Genomic DNA, 22,176 nt, shown 5'->3' with positions numbered 1-22,176 from the left:
AAGATTTGGTAAGAGATTTACCGGTACTTAAATTTGATAATGATTCTTTATGTGCAGCTTGTGAAGTTGGTAAACAACATAAGCAAGGTCATCCAATCACAATTGATTCGAAGATTGTTGAACCTCTGGAGCTTTTACCCATTGATTTGTGTGGACCATCGACTCTATCTACTCTCAACAAGAAACGGTACATTTTAGTAATTGTTGATGCTTTTTTAAGATTCATGTTGGTTTATTTTCTCAAGCTTAAATCCGAAGTTGCACAAATCATGATTGACTTTATCAAGAAAATGGAAACGACGCTGAAGAAGATGGTTCGAAAGATAAAGAGTGATCCTGGAACTGAATTTAAGAATAATGTTCTTGATTCATTTTTGGTGGATAAAGGAATTTCGCATAATTTTTCATCTCCATATACACCATAACAAAATGGTGTTGTTGAACGAAGAAATAGATCTCTATGCGAAGCCGCAAGAACAATGTTGACATATGCGAATCTTCCACAATATCTTTGGGCCGAAGTTGTATTCACTGCATGTTTTACTCAAAACAGATCTTTTATTTATCGTCGATTTAATATCACTCCATATGAAATAATCAATAATAGAATACCTAATGTGAAAATTTTCCATGTGTTCGGATGCAGGTGCTTTATTTTGAATCTTAAGGAAAACCTTTCGAAATTTCAAGGAAAAGCTGATGAAGGGATTTTCCTTGGATATTCACATAATTCAGTAGCCTATCGCATGCTAAACAAAAGAACACGAAAAGTGGAAGAAACATTCAATCTTACATTTGATGATTATTATATCAAACAAACTGAAAAACATTTTGAAAATCATCCTATTTTGAAAGAAATTCCTGATGAATATGTACCTTTAGAACCCTTGGATATTAATTATGATTTGAAATTTGGTATTTCAGATCAGGCTATTGATGTTGAAGTTAATGCCAATGACAATCACATTCTTGAATCATCGAAGTTCAATGATCGTTCAACATCACATCATCAACCAATGGACGAAAGTATGCATATTAATCCAGTGGAGGGGGAGCACTTGGATTCGAACACTATTGTTGAGGGGGAGCATTCTTTCGAGGGGGAGAATGAGAGAGTGAATGCTGATGTTGAGGGGGAGAAAATTGAACAAAATGAAGATTTTCATGATCTTAATGATGCATGTTCAATTGCGGGTTCAGAACATGATGATTTGTACGAAGATGCACCCTTGGAATTTGATTCAACTTATCCACCAACGGAAAAATGGACAAAAGATCATCCAAATGAGCAAATAATTGGTAATCCACAAGAGGGAGTCTTAACAAGAGCTCAAATTAGTGCGAAGAATGAGGTATTAAATACTCATCAAGAATTTTGCATGTTCAATGTCTTTATCTCTAAAATTGAACCAAAAACAGTTAAGATTGCAATGGAACTCTCAGATTGGATTGTTGCAATGCAATCTAAATTGTCTGAATTTGAATGAAATAAGGTTTGGAGATTAATTCCTAAGCCAAATGATGTTTCGATTGTCGGGTTAAAATTGATTTTCAAAAATAAAACCGACAAAGATGGAAACATTGTTAGAAACAAATCCAGGCTTGTTGTTAAGGGATATTCTCAACAAGAAGGAATAGATTATGAAGAAACTTTTGCCTCTGTCGCAAGACTCGAGGCTGTTCGTATATTTTTGGCTTATGCAGCTCATAAAGACTTTGATGTTTATCAAATGGATGTGAAGTGTGCATTTTTAAATGGAGAGCTTGAAGAAACTATTTATGTTGAACAACCCCCAGGTTTTGTTAATGAAGAACATCCTGATCATGTTTATATCTTAGATAAGGCAGTTTATGGTTTGAAACAAACACCACGAGCATGGTATGCAACGCTGACTTCGGTTAGCTGATATTTTCACAAAACCATTAGATGAAAAATCGTTCGTGAGAATTTTGGAAGGACCTAGAATGATCAATGGAAATTCTGTTCCATGCGAAAAGGGAGACTGATGGTCAGAAAGAATTGATTCAGAGACACGTCATCAAAGAAAAAGGTTACTGTTCATAGTCAACTCTTCGAATCCTTCGAATTCGTATAATTGTCATTTTCTTGAGTGTTTTAAATTTCGTATGTTTGCAACAAATACAATTTTTTTTCGAAAAATAAAAAAATACCAAAAAGATTTTTTTTTGTTTTCAAAAATTCAAAAACAACAAAAATATTTTGTTCTTTCTTTCTTTTTAGTTGTTTGTTGCAAAGTTTCATACTCAATTTCTTGGAGCAGTACTTGCATTTCTAGGGTTAGGTATTTTTATCACACACTAAACTAGTTAAGATGTCCCTAGAAGCATGTTGCAGCATGTTGACTAAATCCTCTAATTGACTCAATGTTCGAAAGCCTTAATGAAATTTTCATAGGAAGATTTCTTCCCAAGTAGGCTTGCATTCACATTAGTCTTCTGAGCTACCTGACTGTTCTCACATGAGTTAAGAGTTTACTGTTTGGTCCAAAATAACAGAGGTACATGTTCTTTCTTATACCAATCTTTTTCATCTCAAAATTCTTACACTATCACACATGAAGACATATGTCCAAGAGGTTTCTGATCAAACCAATCGAAACTTAGATATATCACAAATTTGTGTTTATGATCAGACATCATGAGACCGTGATGAAAGTGAAACCCAAATCAATCAACCTTTAAGGAATTGACGGGGAACTATGTTCCAGGCTTTAACGAAACATTTTTTTTTGTACCTTCATTCAAAACTCCAAATAATATTCATTTCTTATGAGTGGTCTTGATCAAACATTCGAAACCCACGATGTTTGTTACCCAACAGGATCCAGAATACAATTTTTTCTTGAATATGATTTCAGTGTGAGTTTTATCAGAAATTCCATGTAACTTAAAAGTTTTTCAAAGCAAACTTGTCATAGACTACACTGGTCATACAAGTGATTTCTGTTACACTTACTCGCATTATGTTTAGATTGATATGTAACGGAATTCATTAAACCACCTCAAAAGCTTTTTTAAAAGAAGCCCTTCGATACTTCTTCACAAGTATTCGATTGTAATTCACGGGAACATACAAAAGCTGTTGATTATCTCTCTTGATAATTAACGAAGCAATCTTTGCCCGGGGTTTTAACTGCCTTCGTGTCAAATTGAATTTTTGACATCACTGAATATCCAAAAAAAAAATTGCTTCTCATCTATATTCTTTGAAACACTACACACACGAAATCCTTGAGGTTCTGAGTAACACCAACTTAGGCTGATGATTTCAAGAATCTGGAAAATGACTTTACTTTGAAACCCTAAAGTAAAAGAGCCTTACTTCCATCCGAAGGGTTCCGACGGTTACTATTCCTTTGGGGCAAACAATCCAGCCTGTTTAAGGGGACTGTTTGTATTCTGTGCGGGTTTTGAGGAGACGTGATAGTTACTTTATCACGCATGGTTACTTTTTCATCATCATGACGCGGTTTTCTTGGTGACACGTCATAGATCATTAAATGCTTATCCCGCTTTGATTTCAAAATCAAGAGTTACATATAAAAAGGGATTCAAGGGTTCATTATCAGTTTACACTTTCATATTCCCAAATACTCCCTGATAAAAATCCAACTCTTAAACCCTAACAATGGCGACTGCTAATCCTGATGCAACTCTTTCTCACACCACATATGATGTTACCTTGTTGCCCATTATGAAGATTCAGGGAACAAATTACCAAGTTGAGGCGAATGTCTCTCTATATCCTGAAGAACTTAAGTTGCTCTTCGTTGCTCTGAAAAGCTCTGTATTGTCTAAATCCATGTTCAACTCATTCTCTGTTCCTCTTTCATGGCTCTCTCAAGCTGGATCAACAGCTACTTATTTGAAAGCTTTGGATGCAGTTCTGTTTAATTTGGTGACTGATAAAAAGGTTGGACTCTCAAAGAAGCTTTTTTGTCAGATTCTCGATATCCCTAATTCTCCACCATATGTCAATTTTACCTTCCCACAAATTGTACATATGTTCAATGAAATGGGTCATCAACCCCAACTGTCAAAGATAAGTGATTTTAATAAGTCAGGTCTTCCAGGTGTTTGGAATTTTTTGTTTGGCATTTTCCTAAAGTTTTTAACTGGAAGAATCGATGGGTTGGACAAGGAGATAATGGAGGTTTACACTAGGGTCGCAGGCTTATATTATGATCTTCAAGTCAAATACTCTACTCAGTTATGGAAAGAATTCTTGAAGAGTATTGAAAACATGAATGCTCTTCATGGCATTTCGTGTGCCGGATACTGGAGCTTAATTCTACAATATTTCTATGAGAAGGAGGGGATTCTGGTTCTTGCAGATGAAGAAAAAGTTGTGTTACATATTTATAGTTGTCTGAAGGATGCAACTGATGGTACTGAAGAGTTTCCAGTTGTTGCTCGTATTCCCGATGCCATGCTTAAACGAGTTGATCCTACCAATACAGTTTTGGTGACTTACTTGCAAACAATCGATACCACTGTTGAAACTGGAATTCTTTTGCCAAGAGAAGAAGAGACAAAGTCTAAATGTTCGAAGAAGACTGTTGCTAGTTCTTCTGAGAAACAAGTCAAGGAGTCTAAATCTACAAAGAGTCCAAAGAAGTTACCGATTATAGAAGCAGAGCTAACAAAACCCGAAGTTCCCGTTGCTGATACACCATCAACTCAAAAGGAAATCATTCCTTCGAAGACTGGTGTCTTTCGCAGAATAAAAATGAAATCCAAACATAAGAGTCGATCTTCACTCACAAATGTTGTCCGAAAACCACAAGTTTCTCATCAAGGACTTCTATTTCGTGAAATTCCTACACCTGCTTCACCATCTTCGAAGAAACGAAAGGAAACTGATGTGGCCAAACATATTTCTAAGAAGAAAAAGAAAAGCAAAATGATCATTTCCTCTGAGTCAACTGCTGATGAAAATGAAACAATTCCAGAAACTCCAGAAGCCGATCTTCACAAAGAATCTTCTACTCTTGCACCAACAGATGTTATACCACCCGAAGATTCGGTTGCCAAGTCAGTTTCTGAGGAGGCATGAGCTTCTGACATTCTTGTAAACGTATCTAATACGGATGCAAATGTCATCATGGGTGAGGATGCTTCGCATAAAGATGGCCAAGCTAAGACTTCGGATGTTACCTCAGATGTTGTTGTTTCTTTACCTCCACAACTCACACCTATCATTTATACTACATCCACCACTGATTCTCCTACCTTCGAAAACATAATCGAACAACCAATTACATCTCTTTCTTCTTCACAATCCACTGATCCACCCACCACAACTTCACCAATTTAAGATTCTTCTTTTATGGAAACTGAGCATGAGTCAGAAGGATTTGGAGGGACGTTTGAAAATTTGGAGTTTGATGAAGAAGAAACTGATATCCCAGATCACATGCTAATGACCATGAAGCAGTTCAAGATATTGAATACGAAGCTCAATTCAATTCTTCAATCACAGGCAGATCTTGGGGAGGAAATTCTGTGACCAGTCTAGAAGTTGATGGTCTGTTAAAATTGCTTGAAGGGAGGATTACTTCAAAAGTTTTGGGAATGATAAAAGATTTCGAGTCTCGTCTCCTGGAGAAAATTGATATTTGTGATCATAGCAATGAGATGAGGGTAAATTCTCAGATATCAACTTTTGAAGGTGATTTGAAAGAATCAAAATTGGTGGCAAAGGAACGTCATGTCTTATTTGTTCAAGATGTTAAGAAGGTGCGAGAAGATGTGAATTTTAAGCTTCAAGAGCTTCGCCAAGACATGGAAAAAGAGATTGCAATTGTTCGCACTGAATTTGCATCTCTCAATTAGAAGGTGGATATAATCTGTGACGCAGTTACAAAATTTGCCAAGTTGTATGAAAGTATGAGTCCTCAAATAGCTCAACTTTCTACAACTGAAAACAAGAATTTTTTGGAAGTTTTCACACTTTTAAAGGAGCTCAAAGCCTTATCTTCAACAACAGCTTTGTCTTCTCCTCTATCTTTAGAAGATCTTATAAAGAAATTTTCTCCATTAGAAGCCTTACTTCTCCAACAATTGGCTCCTCTTTCACGTATATCCAGCCTTCTTCCCATAACAAATGCCCCACCTGCTAGTACAGGGGTACAAGGGGGAGAAAGAAAAAGTGAAGTTCGAAGGCTGGAGGTGAAGATGCGAAAGTGGTGGGAAAAGTGTTTCCTTCAAAGATCCCAACAACAAAACCAGTTATAGCAACTGTTGGTCCTGTTTCTTTGACGGTATTAACAATTGTGCCAATCACAAGACCAATTTCGAAAGGAATTGTGATTGGTAAATCTACTGACACTGGTGGTAGTGATTCGAAGGCAAAAGAAGTGATTGAAGAATCAGCTTTGAAGGTAAGGGGAAAGTCAATTATTATAGAAAAATCTAAAGAAGAAAAGAAGGTTGAGGCTGAGGCAGAACTACAAAAGATGAGACTGATTCAAATTATAATGACTCAAAGGGCTAGTGATCCTCCTGGCATGAACAAGTGTGATCCATCAAACCAGTACGATTATGAAAAAATTGAAGCCAAGGTTGCATTTAATCACATGGATTCGTTTGAAAAGAAGCCAAAACGGAGTTACATTGTCACGAATACGGATGCAAGCCAGTTGGACTTTCCAATTAACGAAATGATGTTCATAATGCCTCAATTTAAAGTAGAAAGCAAGTTCAAGGAGAAGGATGAAGGAACTCACATGAAAATCAGGTTTCATGCGGTTCTTGTGAAACCTGCTGAAGAAGTACGGTCATTGACGAAGATAAAGAAGGTTATAAGCATAAACAAGGATGTGGATTTCGAAAATACAATCCAAAATATGAAATATATGGTGACCAGGGCGAATGGGAATGTTTATGAGTTTACAATTGCTGACTTTCCTTTAATGAACTAGTATGATCTTATACAAGTTGCATTACTGCTGAAGGAAGGGTCTTTTTCGTATCTTCAAAACACAGATCCTGATGAGTACAAGCTGGGAGTTACTCTCATCAAGATTTTTATTGAAAATTATTATGAATGCTTAGCATTAACTGATGTGGAGTTGGCTACAACTAAAGGACTGGAAATCACAGCACCCATGGCTCCTTCGAAGACACAAGCAGAATTAAAGAAGTATGCTGATGGTGAAATCTGCTTGAAACCATTTGGTTTAGTCTTCTCTCGGAAGGACAAGTCTGGGAAATCAAAACGTTTTTTGTTCCAGGCGAGTGAGGTAGAAAGGTAGTCAACTTCGCAATATACGAACTTAATTGTTCGTATGAATCATTGCAAGAAGAATAATGAAGGGGATAAAAAGGAACTGAAGAAGATTATCTCATGGTACACTGAGATACGAAGAGTAATGTTGTACTCTAGTCAACTGCTTACGAACTGAAGTTTTCAACTCTGTTTACAAAGGGGGAGAATGTAAGGGTAGTTTGGTTGTAATGAGTCGAAGCCTATTTTGTACTCTTCGTATAGTCTGTAATGTATTTTACTAGGGCTCTTTTGATTCGAAGCTTAAGTGTTTTAGCCTTGGTATATTTTTTGTATGCTTTATGGATCCTATAAATAGGTTCATTTACTAGAGTTAGATAACGAGAACATGATTGTCTATTCTCACTGTAAAAACTCTTAAAGCTTAATTGAGTTGAAGTGAAGATCTTATTTACATCGTGTGTTCAATTACTAATTGATTCTTAAACATTTACTCTGATTCATTTCATACTCGATTCTTTGTTCCATCACTATCACTTTATTAAAGATCATGTTGAGGATGACAATATTGAAGTTCATTTTGTAAACACAACAGATCAATTGGCTGATATCTTTATTAAACCATTGGATGAGAAGACTTTTCTAAGGATTTTGACGGGCTTAGGCATGATTGATGTGAATGCTATTATCGGTCTGAATTCGTTATAAAATCAAGTCATGTCGAAACATCACTGAATGATCCAGAAGTTGTTGTTTACTATTCAGCATTTGACACGCTTCGTTTTTGAAATTCTTTTGAATGATTCAGAATATGCTTCGTGACTCTCATACGTTTGTTGTGTCAATATATCACATCTTTAAGTCGGTACTTTACACTTCGTTTGTCTAGTATATTTTTTTGTTTCAACTACCCAAAAACAACAATAATATTTTCTTAATTTTTGTTATTTCAATTCAAAAATCAACAAAAGGATTTTCTTATTTTTGTTATTTTCTTTTCAAAAACAAAAAGCCAAAAATATTTTCTATTTTCATTTGTTTTGTTAACTTGTTTGTGTAGCTTTCTAGCAAAGAACTCTGGTGGTACATGTTTTACAACTTTAGGGAAAGGTATATCTTCAATACTTTGCACTAGTTAGGTGTCCCTAGAAGCATGTTGCAGCATGTTGTCCCAAGCCTCCACGATTCAATGTGTTTCGAAGCCTTAATGGATATTTCATCATGAGAAATCCTTCCCAATCAGACTATATTCACTTTAGTCATTGGCTTAGTCTAGCTGTAGCGAGCAACTCAGGTGTGGGGTTGTCAACCCCGTAAAGATCTATACACAAACTCTCGCTCTCTCTCCAGGAGACTCTAGTTATAACTACATGACTTAAGGTTGTACACTAGGTAGGTACGAATGAAAGAACGTCTCATAAGAACCTTAACTAAATTTACGCGAACAGTGTATCACATTGTTTACCGTTTCAAAAGAATGCTTCCATGTATGTATTTAGGTTATAAGGTCCAATAAACATGAAATGAATATACAAGACCTATCAAGCATGTAAATGGGTCATTAAGGCCCAATGACATGTAATGAAAGTATCAGGCCCAATACACATGTAACGCATGTATGTGGACTACAAAGGCCGAATATAATGAAAAGGGTAGACAAGGCCCCAAAAAAATGAGAATAACGTAATTAGCCCGTTTGTTATTATATTGCTTGTTTTAGCTCAAATATTTACCAAAATGACATAAAAGGCGCATTTGTTGTAAAAATGATATTCTTGGCCCATAAGCCAAAAAATTTACAATTAAGGCACATTTTTGGTAAAAATGACACTTTAGGCCCATTAAGACCGAAAGTTTACTTTTAAGGGCTCATTTTGTACAATAAGACATTTTCAACCCACTTTTGATAGAAATAATGTTTTTGGACCAAATTTAACAGAAACGGCATTTCCAGCCCATTTAACCGAAAATTTACATTTTTGGCCCATGTTTGTTTTAAAATGACAATTTAATCCATAAAAAGTCAATAATTTCCTTTTTAGGCCCTTGAAAACCGTGAGTAGCTAAGTAAAACCCATTTTTGTGAAAATGGACATATTTAGACCATATAAAACCGTGAAGGCCCAGTTAGAAGCCCATTTGTGAAAATTTGCACTTTTGCCCCTTTAAAACCATGAGTATCATAAAGATCCATTTTTGCTTAAAAATGACTATTTTGGTCCTCTCAAAACTGTGAGTTCATCATAAGGACCTCACTTTTTGTTTATTTTGTCAAATATGGCCCCTTCTGCGATTGTATTTAGTTTTCATACATTTTTAGCATGTTTAATTATTTCCACTTCATAGTAAGTCACATAAGATGGTTTAGTTTAAAAACATCACCAAGTAGGGTAGGTATTTCGAGTTTAGTAGAGATCTAGCATGTTTTCGTAATATAATCACTACATATAACATGAAAACACACATATACATGCATAAATACATAGATCTAACACAAAGCAATTTGTATCCTCCCCCAAAACATAGTAAAAATCGAAAATAAGGGGGTATGAGCTCACTTTGGGAGATGGGTTTGGTTTTTGAAGAAGTAAAGAAGATGTTTTTGGCCTAGCTTGCTTCTTGGGAAGATTTTCGGTTTCTTGAGAGTTCTAGGAGCATGGATCACAAAAACATGTGTGTATGAGGAATGATTTAGCTTAAATGGATGGTAATAAACCTTGAGTTTGGTTAAAACTTACTAAGAATGGTTAAGCTTTGATGAAATGTTCTTGAACACCCACACAAACATAAACAAAAATTTGGAAGAATGGAGGGAGGTATTTCTTGTGCTAGAGAGGAAAGGATGAGAGAATATTGTGTTTAAATGAAGTATAATGGTTGTGGTGGTGGCTCTTATGGCCGTAAGTGAGAAGAGAAGAGAGAGAGAGAGAGAGAGAGAGAGAGACTAATCTTGTTATTTGTGTCGTAAATACCTTGCCTAGAAACATGAGATTTCCCCATGCATACATGAAGGTTAAACATGTTTTGTCATGCACATGTTTAATCTTCCTCCGTCTCCTTTTTTTATCACAAACCGAGAATGGGTGGAAAAGAAAAGGGAAAGAGTATTAGGCTTGATATAGTTTTGGCCCACTAGGGATTTTTGATCCATGTGGGCCCACCTATGAGTTTACGCCCCAATAAGGTCCATTAGGAGGTTTATGGCCCAAAATAACAAAGGAAATGTGTTTTCGACCCATTAGAATTAAGCAAGTGGTTTTCGGCCCAATAAGTCCCAAAATCAATTACTTAGCGAATGTGAGTCCAATTAGGTCCCAAATGAGGTATCTTATCCCAAAATAATCAAGTTGGGGGTTTATTGGCCCATTAGGCCCAATAAATGATTACTGGTCCAATTATATGTTTGAACCGGAAAGTTAGGGTTACAACCCAAAGTTTGAGTGAATGTAGTGTATTGAAATAGGTTTTTTGGGCTTCACGAGTGAGTTTTGATTCGAATAGTTGTTTTTGAATTGAGTAACATGTATAGCATCAATCTTAGAGTTACCAGATACATCAAGAGTTGATCATACATAGACACAATTTCCTAGCCCAAATATGCTAGTTGTGACATGTTGACTCGAGATTTCAGTTTTCTGAGCACAGAAGGAACTCGACGAGTTTCTAGATGCACTCGACGAGTTGGGTCAACATAGACTGTTGACCTTTGACCTTTGACTTTGGGCAAGTTAGTCCCAAGGGGTGCTTCGAGTAAAACAAATGATAAGAAAGGATATTATGGGATTAGAGTAAGGCTCGTAAGGGCTTGGGGCCTAATTTGGAAAATTGGGCCATTGATGGATTTATAGACATTATAGTGTTGGGCTGTTATTTTGGGCTTGGGCCTCAGTTTTGGATCATAAAGGGTCAGGGGTAGAATGGTCATTTTACCCCATGTATGGATTAAGGATTATAGTATGGAACTTAATTGCTAATTGAGTATATTGATTGTTATTAACAGCTCGGGAAGTCGGCGGGGCAGCAGTTAAGGATGTTATTTGGGAAGCTTCTGCATTTGAGGTGAGTCTCCTCACCATACCAATGGGTTAAAGGTACCAAGGCCAGCTCATCCAGTTAGTTGTGATGATTATTATGGAAGCATTATTAATTTGCCTAGTATGTATATGATATGTGATATGCTAGTTGTTTATGTGATATATGATATGCTAGTTTTCTTTGTAATACTTGCATCGAAGACCCCGGAGGCATGACACTTGGTTGTCAAACAATGTGGGGGAGCCCATGGCATTCCAGGTAAAGACATGGTGGAGCCCATGACAGTTTGTTGTCGGACCATCTGGGGGAGCGCATGGCATTCCAGGTAAAGACCATGGGGAGCCCATGACACTTAGTTGTCAGACCATGTGGGGGAGCCCATGGAATTCCAAGTAAGACCATGGGGGATCCCATGACATATAGGTGTAAGACCCTAGGGGGAGCCAACGGCATCCTAGAGTAGGACCCTAGGGGGAGCCCACAACATCCCTATATGTTTGTATGCATGGCTTATATGATTGATATGGTTTATATGGCTGATATAACTAATATGGATTATGTGGTTATGTAGATTGTGTGGGGTATGCTCTGGGGAACTCACCAAGCTTCATGCTTACAGTTTTGTTTATGGTTTCAGGTATCATTGGTTTTGAAAGGAAGGGTCCGGCTTGATTGCAGCACACACACCCGTGTTTTCCGTATTATGTGATTTTGGGAAGTAACTCTGATAAATGTTTTAATTAAGCAATGTTTTTAAATGGTTGGATTATGTAACATTTGTATTTGACTATAATAAAAATGAAATTTTACCCTTGATTTTTGGGTCGTTACAAATACAGTAAATTCAAAACTATGTCCCCTTGCTTGACACGTCCTTTAGTCAAATATGCCCTCCTTATTTCATTCTGTTGATTATGATTATAATATGTAATCTCTGGCCTATCTCCGGTGTCTGAAGGAAGATCATTCAAATAAAAAGATTGTGTCACTTTTGGTTTTTGAGTGGGTTCATTAGTTTGTGGAACTTAGTTACTTTCATTAGCCCTATTATTTTAGTAGCTTCAAATCTTTGGCATAGGTTGATTAGTTTATAGAACTTGGTTACTTTAATTAGCCCTACTTTTTTTTTTGGAAGTTCATTCACCATTGTTGTCTCTGACATCTAATTATCTTTTGAAAAAAATAATAATAGCAACCTACAATAAAATTATATGAACTATAAACTTGATTTCATGTTTCAACAGCAAATAACAATCTATAATTGAATTATCATTTATCAAGATATATCAACTACAAAGTTGATTTCAAGTTTCAACAACAAATGAACAAATAGCAACCTACAATCAAAATATATCAACTATAACTTGATTTCAACTTTCAACAACAAATAATCATTAATTATTAATCCTAAGTCCCTAATTTAACAAACCTAATTGGTAATTTCTAATTTTTCAACATAATGAGAAAAAATTGGAACTTGAATTAACCTAACAATAGATAATAGGATTGTGTATTTTTTTAAATTAACTTGTTTCATTGTGCAGGAGGAGCCGAGTAGGAGGTCGCCAGATTTCTCCCTCCGGCAAGAGGGCATGTAGTGGCTGAGGGTTGCGAAGTAGGAAATGACGAATTGACGATCACAGAAGATGAGTCAACCAAACACATAAGTCCATGATCATAACACACAAGGAAAGGACGTCCGATTTGTTTTCATTAAACCAACCGAACTTATAACTCTTTGTTTCAAAAAACTAGTTGGTGTGGGATTAAAAAATTTGGATCATTTGAGCTAGTTTGTATTTTGAACTACTTAGAAATAACCTGAAATTTTTTAGAATAGCCTAATTTTTTTCCTGGTATAAAACCGCAACATAAAACGAATTTTTCCGAAAAATTTTACACTTCTAAAATTTTTTTAAGAGGCATCACGAGATACCCCGAGATCTATTGTGGATCCGCCTATGCTATCATTGATCTATAAAAAAAAAACTCAACGTGTGGCTAGACCCGTAAATAAATAGATTTCTCAAATTATATATAGTATATATTTGTTAAAAAATATACATACAACTATATTTTTTCAAATATATCAGTAATAATTTTGATTTTTTTAAACCAATAATCATAATCACGTTTCAACATATCTTCCTATTCCAATCAATATATCTTCCTATTATAATAAATGAATATATTTATTAGTGTCACAATATTAACAATCTATATTAATATTATATGTCATCTATCATATCACGTGTTACCCGTATTAATTCTCCATTTTAAATTTTAAATTTTAAAATTTTCACTTTAATTACATTAAATTAATAACATTAGAATAAAAAATAAAATAAAATTAATATATATTATAAGGTGATAGTTTCAAGTATTTATTTAAATCAACGATTATAATTTTATATAACTAAAAATATATCTTAATTAATAATTTATTTAAAATATTTGATTAATAATTTGAAGATTTTACTATGAAATTTTAATTAATTTTATAAACATAATTTTCACAGTTCCATATAAAATTCTTATACTTTTACATATATTATAGCGAAGTTCATTAATTAAATATTGAAATATAAAACTCATGCACACATTCCAATTAACGTGAACTAAATTAGTGAAGTTCCAATTTGACAACAAGTTCCAATCAATCTTTTTATATATATATCCTCCTTAATAAATGAAGGTTTTTTTGCCACATGTCAATCTCTCATGTGTTTTGACACTTGTCATTTTGTGGTATTTTTGAAATAAATATTATCCACTTGTCAATTTTTGGTTTGTTTCAATTTTTAAAATTAAAGTCATATACTATACATGTAAAGTATTAAATATCATATATATATGATATTAAATTGCAATAAATACGTTTATTCATTTCTTATTTTAAAGTTGTAAATTAAAAATATTTTCTATTTACACTTTAATTTAATGTTTAAATTTTTTTTAAATCAACCCGTGTAATACATGGGCCTCACACCTAGTAAATTATATATATATATATATATATATATATATATATATATATATATATATATATATATATATATATATATATATATATATATATATATATATATATATATATATAGAACTCAAAAAAAAAAATCCGTTGAACATGATGCGAATATCACTTTATTAGCGATGAACGATAACAGAATAATCAATATAAAAGAACAAGAATTGGTAATTTCATTAACGATACTAGACTCCCACCAGGTTAGTGCTTCTTGTTTAATGTAGCTAAATTGATTGCTAGGTAACTACCTGATGTCTGATATTTAGCAATATTTGTGCATATGAACATTCTAACATGGGCTTATAATGTGTTTTGTAGAGAAATATGCTTGCCAAGTGGCCTAAACTCTTTGGGCCTAGGCAGGTCTATTCCGTAAATAACCCAACCCAAAACCCTCACTTTGGGCTAAAAACCAAATGCCAAAGCCCATTAACCCCAAACGAGGCCCAAATTCCTTATAAATAATATCGGATTTGAACTTTAAACAAAGTTTGACATATTCGAAGCTAAACATACATAATTTACCACTAAAAAACAACCATATAAAGTTAAAGACTTTTACATTTTTTATTTAACCTCGTAATTCTCTTAAGCAGTAGATAAAACATAACGATCATAAATCTCATCCTCCCTCTCTTGTTCCGAACCACCCGTTTCCATCGGTAACTTTGGTGCACCAAAACAAAAGTATTGATTCACTGACGACCTCCTATTCACAACCCCATGTTCTTTACTCACAAACCCATCATCATACATCTGATTCGAGCTAGACCCGCCCGGAAACTCAATTCCGCTTCCGCTTCCGAATCCGATTCCGGTGTGTGAAGCATGAGAAGAAGCTGACGACCTCGAGAAGGAATTAGACCGCGATCTCCGGTTCACATTCGGCATCGCTTGCATAACTCCATTCACCAATCCTGAAGCAAGCTTCTTCTTCGCGGTCGGACTCGGAAGATTACTCCGAGCCGCTAGCGTCCGCTTGTTGTTCGGCGGCGACACCGACACTGACACCGACGCCGGTTTAGAGTACCGTTGCCGGAGTGGAATCGGTAATTCCAGTTCCGGTTTCTCTTCGGCTTTTCTCGGTTTCGTCCACCGAAGGAATCTCTTTATCCCTTTGTGTTTCTTCTTGCTTGGAACGTCGACAACATTCGGAATCTTCGATTCCGAACTCGGTTCGGTCAACACCGGTGTGGCCACACTCTCGGTACCGGAAAGCAAGAAGATTTCGGAATCGGAAACGGTAAACGCCGTTCCGGGGCTACCACCGGCGCTTCCTTTTCTCAAATGGGAAGCAAGAATCTTCCTAGCGGTGTAATCATGATTCCCGAGAATTGCTCCGGCAGAAATGAGGTGTCGTTTTAGCGATTCCGATGACGGAGACACGGGCCGTTGTTTTAAAAGATCGAGAGGTGTCAATCCGTGATTGTCACGTTTATTGACATTAATCATTCCAACCATCATGAGCAATTCCACCAGATTGACATCGATGTTGCCATGGATTGCTAAATGAAGCGCGGTTCTTCCTTCGTTATCTGTATTATTTATGATTTCTTCAATGTTGAAGGCTTTTGAGGAGACTAATTGCTTCATGAGAACGATCTGGCGGTCGAGTCGCCGGAATGTTGGAGTTTGGAATCCGGTCACCGCCGCGTGGAGGAATGTCTCGCCGGAATTGTTTTTTGAATGTATGGAAGATGGAGAGGATTTGACTAAAAAGTCAACTACTGATATTTGACCACGGGAAGCGGCTATGTGGAGAGGTGTATTGCCTTGTTTGTCTGTGGAGTTTATCATTTCATATGTAGAGACAAGATATTTCACCACCTAAACATCAAGAAATAGCAACGTACATTAATTTATTTTTTTTTCGAAAATCTACCTAATTATAACCTTATATAAATTTTCAAAAATACCCTTGTACTTATTAGCTTTTATATATTATATTATTAGACAATTATAACTAAATAAATCATTTGCTATAGATGTGTTAAAAAGTATTAAATTAATACACAATTTTACAAAGAAACTCATACCTCAACTTGTCCTCTTCCAGCTGCTGTATGCAAGATAGTCGACCCTTGAATATCTCTATAACTCAAAACCTGATTATCATCAATATCACCAAGAAGCTCCATTAAAATATTCAAATTACCACCTCTAGCCACCGCATGAACAGCTCGATTCTTCATCTCCTCCTTGTAAGCCGCCGGAATTCCCCCAAGATTTCCCTCCAAATTCCCACCATTACCACCACCCATGGCCATAAACCTCGGAGACATCGCAAAATCATAAATCAGCCTAAAAACATCCGTATTCTTACCTCTCGCAGCAGCATATAATACATCAGTCACCCCATACTCCCCTTCCCCAAACACCAAAAGCGGATCTTTATGCAATAATTCTTGAACAAACGGGAAATCGCCGGCTGAGGCGGCGGTGTACAGGAGCCACCCTCCGTAACCAGACCCAATGAGTGAGTTTTTCCCCCTTTTGGCGTCTCCTTCGTGTAAGAGTTTTTGGGCGACAAAAGAACGGTTTTTGGCGACGTCGTCGAACTGTTCTTCGTCGTCCCAGACTACCTCGAGGCGGCGGATTCGCCGGAGAGATGATAGTTTGATTAGGTGGTTGCTGTCGAGGCGGAGAAGCTCACGGACTAAGTCGTAGTGGCCGTTTGCGGCGGCCCAATCGATTGGGGAAGCGTACCACCACTGGTCTCCGGTGCTCTCCCACCGGAGAGGGAAATAAGTTGGCGGCGGCATCTAGCGAGAGTGGTGAAATTGAACTGGAAAAAAGTAGCAAAACTTTTAAATTAGAGAGCTTAAAAAGACATTGAACAAACAGCATGTGAAGCTAACCACCATATCGTATATCAGAGATAAATAATGACAACTCATAAAGGTAACTCCAAATCATAATTACAAACAGTCGAAACGTACGCAAAAGTAACATAAATTAAAGCCCTAACGAGTATGAACAGAAGAATCACATGACAAACAATTTAAAAATCGATTAAAGAGAACACTAACTAGGATCAGAGAATCAAACATTAGAGATTCAATAATCATGAGTTCTGTAAAAGCGCAATCCAAAAAGGGGAAAGCGATGTACTAAACAATAAACACAAAAGTTGGAATTTTTTCTTCGATGGAAGCTAAAAAGTAAGGAAGTAAAAACCCCAATTTTGATGAAAAAGAGTAAAGCTTGTGTCTGCATGTGTGTCGACAGCAGAATAAGGAAAGATTCAATTGTTCAGAACCATTAAAGTGGAATGATTAAAGATGGTGATACCTGGAGAAAGTTGTTGCAGATGAAGTGCTTGACAAAATGGCGAAGAGACGAAAGGGTGAAAATCGAGAGAATGGAGAGTTTCGATGAATGATAGTTTCTAACTTTCTATGGTTTGTTTGGATCATGAGAATTGGTATTTGTTCTCGCGCCATGTCATTGTCGTGGCATTTGTGTTATTTTTTTATGGTCCGCAAAATTGCATTAAAATAAGGATATGTTTTTTTTTTAGTTAATTTATGTTGTGTATGTTTTTTTGAAGTGATATAATCTTAGGTATTTTATCTATTTAATAAAAGAGTATATTTTATCTTACGACTTGTCTCGTCTCCTTTCAGCTTTTTCCTTCTCCAGATTTTTTAAATGAAATTCTTAGTCTACCTTTATGCTACTATAAAGGAGGGTACGGATGAGATTTAGAATCGGAACCGAAACCGTTAGAGCCAGAACATGTAAAACCGGTCCGGGTCCCGGGTTCAAAGAATGACTCTATCTGGGTTTCAGGTAATCCGGGTTTCGGCTCCTTTGGATCCAGGTAAACCGGGTTTAAGAATCGGAACCGGTTTTAGGGGCTGGAACTGGTTTCTGTGAAAATTTTAAAACATACATATCTCATTCGTTTGAAGTCAAATTGACATTAGGTTTTTTCAGATTCAAAGTGTAGTTTACATGATTTTAACCTATAATTTTGTCATTTTTGGTTTAAATCAATTGACTTACAGTCTCTCAAAGTCGGGATATCAAAGTTTGAAATTTTTATGTTTTTCGGCTTTTTTTGTATTCTATGATAATTTTAAAACATGCATATCTAATTCGTTTGAAGTCGGAATAGCATATGGTTTTTTTCAAAGTGTAGTATAAAGTTTGTACATGATTTTAGACTTTAATTTGTCATTTTTTGTTTCATATTCATTGATTTATAGTCTCTCAAAGTCGGGATATCAAAGCTGCAAATGTTCTGTTTTTCAGCTTTATTTTTGTATTTTGTAAAATTTTAAAACATGCATATCTAATTCGTTTGAAGTCGAATTATCATCAGGTTATTTTGCAACGTGTAGTTTAGAGTTTGTACATGATTTTAGACTATAAGTTTGTCATTTTTGGTTTAATATTCAATGACTTACGGTCCCCCAAAGTTGGGATACCAAAAAAATTCGGTTTTCTCGGGTTTTCCGGTTCTAGACCCACTTTATCCGGCTCCATCCAACCCATTTTGATGTTTCTAGGTTTCCGGTTCTAGACCCACTTTACCCGGAACCGTTTCTTATATATCAGTCTGGTTTTCGGTCCTACGAAATCTCGTTAACATGATCATAATGAAGAAATATAGAAGAAATAGTCGAGTGTGGGTCTTCTTGGAGATATCTTAAGTTGTAACAGTTAGAAATAGTGTCCAATGTCAATAATTGTTTTGTTAATATATCTAATAATAGCAGTGTCCTTTTGGGTTGATCACGTGACTTAAATAACATAAGGAAATTGAGATTACTACGATAATTTATTAATAAATTAATAAATTAATTAGAAAATATTTTGTTAATTAATTAAGAAGGATTTAATCAATTAAAGAGTCTGAATATTAATTAATCAAAAGGATTAATTTGAAAATTCAAAAAGCTTCTAGAAAGCTTCATATGGACAGTTTTGGTATCCCTTGTATATGGATATGACATGTTTAATTTAGACAAAGATAAATCTAGGATTTTGTATCATTTTAGAATTCCCCTTGCTACCTATAAATAGATTGCTAGGGTTAAACCTCAGAGTCAGTAATCCCTTTTCAGAAATCATCTAGACTTTCTCTCTCTCTCTCTCTCTCTCTCTCTGTCTCTCTCTCTCTCTCCTTCGATGAAAATCACAACCTCTCTTCCAGGGTTTGGTGATTTTCAAATAAACTGTAACTTCAGTTTAATCATTTTTTGCTTTTGGTGTTGTGGATCTGATTCCATTAGAGGGGTGTTACATTGGATCATTCATCCTTGCAAAAAACTAGCACTCACAAGATCTCAAGCAAGCAATTCTAAGGTTAGTAATTCTTACTTTTGTTAAATTTTAAGGTATGTTATTATAACTAGTAAAACCTAGATGATAGGATGCATGTGTACCAGGTATATCTTTTAGATTGTTTTTGTTACCTTTAGATAGTGTACATGTTGCAATAAATCATCAACAATGGTATCTGAGCCTAATTGGTTTTAGTTAATAGCACAACTTGGTAAAAAAATCGAAAAACAAAAGAAACATGTTAATCAACAAACACGACACGTCCATGGCCGACGCAGATCGTCTGTCTGGATTTTGACTGATTTTGAAAATCTGGGGATCAGCCTCTATTTTATAATACAATCTTAATTGTTTAAATTTGAATATTCAAATTTGGTAATTAATTTGAAATATTATTTAATTAAAAATAAATCTAAATATTCATTAATTATTTTGAATATTATTTAAACTTGAATTTAAAATTGAGTACTTACCTTGAACTTTATTTAATAAGAAAACTAAATAAGACAGACAAGATTATAAATTTAAAAGGTTTAAACTTAGTATATGGTATTATCTACTATTCTTATTGTTGGAACTTTATATATATAAATGAATTGCAAGTTGGTAATTTCCTTTGTATCCCACATTGGTAGGAGTAAAAATCCTTTTGTGGGTTTATAAATTTATTCCCTTGATAGGCCATCAAAGGCTTTAGTGGATCAAAGGACTGGGCCAAGCCCACACGTACGCCTAGTTTAGCCTAGTAATAGTCGACGCCGCAAGTGCGTGATTTAGGCACACTTTACACTTTACACGACACATCGGTCGTTGAGGGAGCTGAGGAGATTTTATTTTTGACGAGTTTGGGTCAAGCCAGTTTGACCGATTTGGTCAATGGTCGACCGTCGTTGACTTCGTGGAGGATAAGTTGGGATGTTCTGGAAGGATCAGGAAACAACTTGCTTAGAGAACAAGTCGTCGCCTTAGGGTGTCTAGGGGCCGGTCTATAAGGGCCCGTTTCATGCCTTCTAAGGTTTCGACACCTATAAATACTGCTCCCTAGGAGTCGTATTACTCACGAACGAAAATTCGGAGCTCTCTCCCTCTCTCTGCGATTTTCTTCTAGTTTTTGAGTATTCGCTTTGTGTTTATTGATTTCCAATGTTGTTGGAAAATCAATAGATCTGCATTAAAACCTGGGGTTTTACTCTGTTGCTTGCATCCAATAGAAGCGAAGTAAAAACCTTTAAGGACAGGAGTCCGATCTGTGCAGTTATTCCACAATCAAGATCAGACGTCAACAGGTCGGTTTTACATTATTGTATTTATGACAACCCGAAAATTTCTACCCTGTACAGTCAAACACTTCATTGAAAGTCAAACTCATTGCTGTTATCTTTTAGCACAATTAGGAGTTTATTTGAGCGTTCTGAGCCTTGTACACTTAAGGGATAAGTGTCGGGGTTTATCTGCTGAAATTATAGCTCAAAGAAATGACCTTAAACACCTTTAAAAGGAGTTCATGGCCACCACATGGGAGTTTACGGCTGTAAACTCCAAGTGGGCCGTAAACTCCATCTTATATGATGAAAAGGTGGTCATTTGTTTATTCCTCCCTTTCCTTTGGCTGAAATCCTCTCAACTATCATCCCGATCTTCGTCCCCGATCTTCAAATCTCGTAAGTTTATTGTCCTAACTAGTTGATATCTTACATGAAGTAGTAATCTTACATGATTTCATCCGTGATATCATTCCATTTTGTAGATCTTCAAGTTTCACCAAGAACACCAATAACATATACTAGTGTTCTTGACCAAAAACGACCATTCAAGCGCCTAGATTGAAAGTACTCTTGTTCTAACTCATTGTACACTAGGTTTAACATGTTTAGGGCTTAGAAAACATAAAGAATCACTTGATCCAAGGAGTTTACGGCCAAGACATGTTCTTAGGCCGTAAACCCCTTTTAGTGGTGCAAATGGCACCCTAACACCTTAGTAAGCCTTGGAACTTAGCATAGAACCTTACACCATTGAACTAGGGACTTCAAGACACGAAATGGTAATTCATACCATGAGTTTACGACCGTAAACTCATGGGGAAGTGGTCCCCAGGCCGTAAACACATATAAGGGCCATTTTGGGCCTTAAACCCACCTAGCCTCTTGTTTAAGCCTTCACAAACTTAACCACATCAGATACCTTACCTTTAAGCCTCATTTAGTGACCAATTTGAGAGTTTATGGCCAGGAGTAAACTCCCCTGGGTCATAAACTCCAACAAGTATGGTTTATGGACCATAAACTCACTTACAAAGCCTTGCACTCCTTTGTTGCAACCCAATAGCCTCCTAACACTTTGACCAAACTGTTTTCCTCACATTAGGATGTTTATACTTATCTAATTAGTGTTTAAATCACTAATTGTATATATACATATGTCTTTATATTTTATTAGGATCATTGTGTGTGTTTAAGTCTTCACTTGACACCAAACACTTGTCTGACACTTCCATACGATCCACTCACTGTAGGTGAGTTTATACCCCTTAAATTAACCTTTTAAATCTTTTTAATTGTTTATAAATGCT

General features: G+C 35.7%; 1 protein-coding gene across 1 annotated transcript; it reads right to left on the bottom strand.

Annotated features, from left to right (window-relative positions):
• Positions 1-14,763: 14,763 nt before the first annotated feature.
• On the bottom strand, positions 14,764-17,763 carry LOC111893230 (uncharacterized). Its single transcript, XM_023889297.3, has 3 exons — positions 17,604-17,763; positions 16,349-17,097; positions 14,764-16,139 (listed from the first exon to the last, which is right to left on the bottom strand). The coding sequence occupies exons 2-3, from the start codon at positions 17,072-17,074 to the stop codon at positions 14,901-14,903; spliced, it is 1,965 nt and encodes a 654-aa protein (XP_023745065.1). The 5' UTR covers positions 17,075-17,097; positions 17,604-17,763; the 3' UTR covers positions 14,764-14,900.
• Positions 17,764-22,176: the final 4,413 nt, after the last annotated feature.

Source organism: Lactuca sativa, chromosome 3 (assembly GCF_002870075.4).
Source record: "Lactuca sativa cultivar Salinas chromosome 3, Lsat_Salinas_v11, whole genome shotgun sequence".
In the NCBI taxonomy this organism is placed as follows: Eukaryota; Viridiplantae; Streptophyta; class Magnoliopsida; order Asterales; family Asteraceae; genus Lactuca; species Lactuca sativa.
Note: the sequence above shows the minus strand (reverse complement) of the source record. Positions and strands in the feature narration are given on the sequence as shown.